This window comes from Myotis lucifugus, unplaced genomic scaffold, assembly GCF_000147115.1.
Source record: "Myotis lucifugus unplaced genomic scaffold, Myoluc2.0 scaffold_388, whole genome shotgun sequence".
NCBI classification, from domain to species: domain Eukaryota; kingdom Metazoa; phylum Chordata; class Mammalia; order Chiroptera; family Vespertilionidae; genus Myotis; species Myotis lucifugus.
Genome location: NW_005871436.1, coordinates 408062 through 414654, shown reverse-complemented (window position 1 = coordinate 414654; position 6593 = coordinate 408062). Strand labels below are relative to the sequence as shown.

Sequence of the window (6593 nt, the reverse complement as noted above, 5' to 3'; positions counted from 1 at the left end):
GTCACTCTTTTTCCTTTTGATATAATAAATAAATATAAATTTATATACACCCACATACATGTGTGTATATATATATATATATATATATATATATATATATATATATATATCACACTGTGTATATAGTCTCATAAGAAAAAGAAAATGCAGTTATATCTTTGCAAGTAAAACAGATTAGGAACTGACATTGTCCTAACACTGTAGGCAGTGTTTGCTCCCTACAGAACTTCTCTATACAGCAGGTCAAGAAGGCTTGTGTGTGAAGCAGCTGATGTATAGGGTTTGTAATGCAGCTTCATTCTCATTGCCATTTGTCCACCCAGAGGCCAAGGATACACATCATTGACGGTGTAAGAGTTCTGGATGTGGAAAACCCTTGTGTCCTGTGTTCAGAGCTCTCTGTGTGACCTGAGGCCAGCAAGCATAGGCACAGTTGGTTTACAGTACATTCATATAAAGCTCTTTGATGTCAATTTTCCAAACCCATTTCCTGCAAGATGGTAATATCCAAATTCTAGCTTTTATTGTGGATGTTGTTCTCCCCACTCATTTTTAAGTTGTTTTTATATTTCAGATTGCTAAATGGCACACTGCCTAGAATATGCCCTCATATTGAGACCACTCTCGGTTTGATCTAGTGCCAAAGGAAAAAAAAGAGATTCTTTTGGGAATATAGTTTGCTTTACATGTTAGGGTGAGTGAGAGAACCATCTTGAAAGGATGATGAAATTGTAGAAGTATTGTCGCTAACATTCCTTCCTATTTTTCCTGAATGATAAAAATTCTATATGACTCCTGCCTCAATAAAGTCTTGGCTGTGTAGTGTTCTCTTCTGACAGATTAGCTGTGTCCAGTCACATTTGTTATCACTTGTGTGCAGTTTTGCAGTTTACTTCTTTTATAAATTAGAGATACATCCTGCTTAAGGGAAAGTACACACACACACACATTGGTTTATATTGCAATCACAAAAGCTTTTAAAATGATGTTTAAAGTAAAATTGTTATACAGTGAATAACCACTGTAGAAAGAATCATCTTTAGGTTCCAAATTGATTTAGGATCTTTTTGCTTTGTTCTTTTTATATCATTTGTTATCTTTATTAGTTTAGCTTTTCCCAGACATGTTCATTCAGAGACACCTTATCTTAGTCTAGTCTGGCTGCTATAACAAAAATACCATAGACTGGGTGATTTAAACAATAGACATCTATTTCTCACAGTTCTGGATGCTGGAAAGTCCAAGATCAAAGCTCTGGTAGATTCAGTGTCTAGTGAGGGCTCACTTCCCTAGTTCACAGACTGTTATCTTTTTGCTGTGTCTTCACTTGGCTGTAGGGGCAAGGGTGTCTCTTACTAGTATATAAGGGCACTAATCCCATTCATGAGGGCTTTACCCTCATGACCTCATGACCTCCCAACAGCCTGACCTCCTAAATACCATTACATTGGGAATTAGATTTCAGAATATGAATGGGGTGGGAGAGGCACACACACATTCAATTTCTAGCACACCTATTCTAGTTAGGAAGGAAAAGAAGAGATAATATCAAATTGAAATGCTTAATCCTTGTCAGGCTGAAAAGAATCATAATTATCTTTCAACTGGCTAAAGTATAATCTATAATAATAAAAGCATAATATGCTAATTAGGCCGGACAGCCAAATGACCTTCCAGATGTTCTTCTGGATGACCTGGACAAAGCCGGGGTTGCAAGGGGTGAGCCCCTTGCACAGATTTCATGCATCGGGCCTCTAGTCTATAATAATAAAAGTGTAATATGCTAATTAGACTGGATAGCCTCTGGACAAAGCCAGGCTGTGAGGGCCAAGCCCCTTGCACGAATTTCGTGCATCGGACCTCTAGTAGTTTTATAAAGGGATAGAGTGTAGCTTCTTTTGAATGTTTTCATCCTAATGATTTTTTTCTTATTTTGGAACTATTAGAACATGATCAATTTTGTATATTACAGAGAATAGTAAAATGCTGATAATTATAAATTGTTTACTCAAGTATATTACTGCATCAACTGAAATGTTAAAAAATATTGAGAAAGCATCTCTTATAATGAAAAAAATTTAAAATAATCCATCTAAGAAGATTTATTCTGAGAATAATTTTCCAGGTATATCTGAAAAGGTAAATTGATTTTAAAGGGTGTGTAATTGGTTAATTAAAAGAAATCATTTAAAAAGACCTGTATATGATTCACTATGGGAGTCTCTGCTGAATGCCCTGAGGTAGATATCTGTCAAGCCAGTGGGCAAATAATTTTTCATGCTACAAAAGAGAATATTTGTAGTAGAATATAGAGAAAATACATGTTACCTGAAGTTTGTGCTAACTTTTACAATGTATGTGTGTTTTGTGTATTCTCTCCTAGGTATGAGAAAGTGCCAGTCATCTTGGTTGGGAACAAAGTGGACCTGGAAAGTGAGAGAGAAGTGTCGTCCAGTGAAGGTAGAGCCCTTGCTGAAGAGTGGGGCTGCCCCTTCATGGAGACTTCTGCTAAGAGTAAAACAATGGTGGACGAACTCTTCGCAGAAATTGTGAGGCAGATGAACTATGCTGCGCAGCCTGACAAAGATGACCCATGCTGTTCCGCATGTAACATACAATAGCATTCAGAAATGCCGATCCTGGACAGGCTTTGCCCGGTATCATAGGTGATACAAGCCTCGTCTGCCCGACTGCAGAGTTTGCAGGATGTGTGGTGTGAATCTGTGGTGAAATAGCAGCCCTCATTCAGAATTCAGCAGTGGTTGTCCGTTGATATCTCTGAATAACATTTGGGTTCAGTAACTACAGTTTTCACCATTGTCCTCAGTCTCCTAGACGCACCTGCAACTTTGAGGTATAGCCAATCAATCTACAGGGTGATCTCCTTTGAAAGCAACGATGGCATCGTCGCTGAGTTGACCGAAGCAACTATTGTATAAATTAAAAGTAATCATGAGAGAGAAACCAGAAGAATTCCTATGACCACTACAATTAAAATATTTTATCTTCTGTAAAAAAAAATAATAAGTAAAGGAGAAATATTTTCCTACAAGAGTACTGAATTTCAGGAATTGAGATAGTGCTTCTAATCAATGTATTCTGTCAAGTAAGATAACAGCTGACCTGCCAGCAGCATTACAGGGAGAGATTCTTTGCTCAACTGACACATTTCTGTTTTTCAAAATTGATGCTTAATTGTAGATGTTATCCTAATTTGTGACACAGAACTAACTCTTGCATCAGTCCTTGCTAGAGCAAAAGTCAAAACAGGTTGTGTAAGCATACAATCTCGCTTTAGAAGTGTAAAGTCACCTGCTTTGCCACAGAAAATGGAGTCTCTCACAAGGGTTTGATCTGAATTAAAGCCCCAAACCCACCCTCTGGTAATCAAGCAGATATGGTCTTTATTACATTTCTGAACAAGAAGGAAGCAACTGTGATGCAAAGAAACTGCGCAGCCTTACTAACAAGAAGCGTTCTAGTAGTAGCTGAACTAGTACCATCATGTAAGGAAAATGAAGCCATGTTGCATCCATATGTTCCCGTTTGCAGAAACCTCACAGGACAGTACAAGTATTTTGCAATTTTATGTTTGTTAAAGCAGCAAATTCCTTCTTGCCTTTAAGGGCTATGGTTGTGGTGTGATTCTTGGTTAACCTGCTTTCCAAATCAAGTTTGCTTGTAGCAGAGCTTTATTGCAGGCATTTAAAAAGATTGAATAACCATGTGAAATAATTTGGGCTTAAGAGTAGAACATAAATTATAGAGTGGAAAGGTAAGAGACAAAAAAAAAGTCTTTTATCCTTAATTTTCCTGGAGAATTATATAAAGATTTTCCTATAACAATTTTGCCCTGATTACTGAAGTGGCAAATAAAGCTAGAGAATATTTTGTTTTGAAAAGGTGCTCAAGCTTCAACATTTCTGGTTTTCATAGCCGTGAAGTATTTATCGTTTGCATGACTAATGGCACAGGAAAAACCTATACAGTCAAGTGTAGGAAGGGTTTTTACCTAACCTCAGAGTTATAAATGCTGAAGAGAGTACCTGAAGCTGATTCTCAAGGTAAATTTGGCCTTCGGAACTGCAATATCGCTGAGCCTGTGGTCTGCATACCACCCCACATTTTGTTGTTCCACACTCTTGTGCAAGTAACCTCTGGTCTTATGTGTGTAACTGAGAGAATAGTGTATGTTGTGTGTGCATGTGTGTTTTGTCGTTCCTAAGAATTTGGCACAAGTCAGAGATGGTCGCCTATACTGAGAATCCGTGCTGCAGAAAATAATTATCAAAAACATCTTTTTCTTTTAAATTATGTGTTTGTTAAACATCATTGAAATCATTGGTAGCCCCCAGTGTTTAGTAAACTGGCAGTAAGCTTAAAGGATAGAAAAAAGGTGGATAGTAACTTCTTATAGATGAGAAAACAAGTGTGTGGGTAAAACCAGGCCAGAGTTGTTAAGTCTGAATTATGAATGTTTCCATTCTTCAGTATAGATTTTTTTAGAAACCCCCATTATGAAGCACCTTGTTTATAGGACAAAAAGTTCTAACCAATTTCATTGAAACAAATTTAATCGTGTAAAAGAGTTGATTTGACTCAACCTGTAAAGAAATCAAAGGTTTAAGAAGTATGCTTTCTCTACTGAAATATAAATATTTGTTAGTGAATTGGTTGAGTTTTGACGCCTCTAACTTCTCAGAATGATAGAATTCCATATTTAACAGCAATTTATGACAACTAAGATTCCACATTAGAAACCTCTATAAAGATTCTACAGTTTTACCTAATGGATTGCTATGCAGATAAGAAAAATAGGTTTAATAATATGAAAGGTATGGCAAAATGTGAGGTGAAAAGATTATTTAAAAATCGGGGTTTTAGTTAGAAGTGTTCGTGTCAGACAGTAAGGTGGGCTCTCACTGTAAAGATGTTAATAATAACTGACTTGGCTGCCTGATGACAGTGTTTCCTACGTATTGGGGACAAAACGTCAACGGCGACATCCAGAAACCTAGAAACCCTCGTGCGCTCTTACTGTTGGTATTTCATCTGGTATGAATATAACTCAGCTTGAATGAATGTGTTTGTTGAGATGTTAATAAAAAGCTTAAGAACAGGAGGATTAAATTTGTTGACACATGAAATAATAGTGGCTACAGAGAAAAGTTGGTGACCTTGTGTCACTATTATTTTATGCCCTGATCAGACTAGCAACTAGATAAGTGGAAGTTTTTCTAACATGCCTTAAAAACATTATGGTTTGATCCAAAGACCCACTTTTTTTTTAAGCTATTATAAGTTTTGTTGGTTTTGTTTTGTCTTGTTTTACTTTTATACAAAGGCAGCATTTGTTAAATTTTTGTTGTTTTATGTTGCAGCTTTTTTGGGTTCTTTTAAGCTGTGATAGTGACGGTAACTGATGCTTTTCATTTTGTTCAACTTACACAAAACAAGCCAGCATCTGATCAAAAGTATTACATAAAATCTTTCTTAAACTATTGAAAGGTGCTTTGATGATTTTCTCCTTTTGGTTCGTAGAATTAGGACCGAGCGTGACTCTGATTACTACAGTTGCCATCACTTTTCTGTGGTAAAACTACTGATATTTGCTTTTCTATATAAAAAATGTTGCCTAAGGATGTCTGCTATTTGTTTTCAAGAGTTGTCCAGTGGGAATGTTGTCTGTTTATGTGTGAATATGAAAGTGCTTATTTTGTTTGTTGCTGTTGGTTTTTGTTTTGTTTTTAAGTTTTTTGTTCTTCTTGGTAGTCCTATGTTAGCACTGGGTAAGCTTTAAATGTCTCCTTAGCCAATCAAATCTTAAAGACTATGGGGGTCTTTTCTTTTTTTAATTAACATGTCATTGTGCATCTATTAAATCTTGATAGGGTTTCAAGAATGACTGCAGTGGATTTTGGAAACAGACTTATCATTATTGATTTGGGGTTTCCCAGAGATAAATATAGTTCACAGTTAATTGTTGAGCTCTAATACAACTGACCATTTAAAAATTTAACAACAGTTTATTGTTTTGTAACAATGTCAGTTGTTAAACCTTGACATTTCAATTAAAACATGAATTGTAGTTATAACTCAATGCAAATTCAGCAGTTGTATTTGGAGTTAAATTATTTTAACAAATAAATTTATTTAATGAAATTTTCTCTGGATTTTATTTGGTTTTGTACATGTTCATGATTGAAATGTATTTACCACATACAAAAACAACTAGAAATTGCCACCAAATGAATTTAATACTCTTCATACAGAGATATTCAAGCTGAATAAAATTGAGAATTCACCATATTAAAAGGGAGGTTAGGAGTTAATTTTCATACCCTTTATAAAAAAAATAACACAATTTAAAAATCAGCAATCGCAAATACATATAAACTTATCTCATAAGTAGTTTTATACATATTTTATTTTCATTTTCTGCCCACAAGTTTATTCAAGTTTATTCAACACAAAATAATGCTATCTGGCTAATTTGAAGTCTCAGTGCTAATCTTAACTGAATTGTTCTAGGTAACATTACTAGTAATTTTATGGTCTTGCTAGTATCACCAAAACGCATCAGTGTCCTTCTA

At 35.4% G+C, this 6593-nt stretch overlaps 1 protein-coding gene across 1 annotated transcript in view; it reads left to right on the top strand.

The window, feature by feature from the left end:
* Positions 1–6162, top strand: part of RAP2A (RAP2A, member of RAS oncogene family) — a 30006-nt gene extending 23844 nt beyond the window's left edge. The window contains exon 2 of the mRNA XM_006101942.3: positions 2384–6162. Within this exon, the coding sequence (XP_006102004.1) occupies positions 2384–2621 (238 nt within the window). The 3' untranslated portion in view covers positions 2622–6162. The remainder of the gene's footprint in view (positions 1–2383) is intronic.
* Positions 6163–6593: the final 431 nt, after the last annotated feature.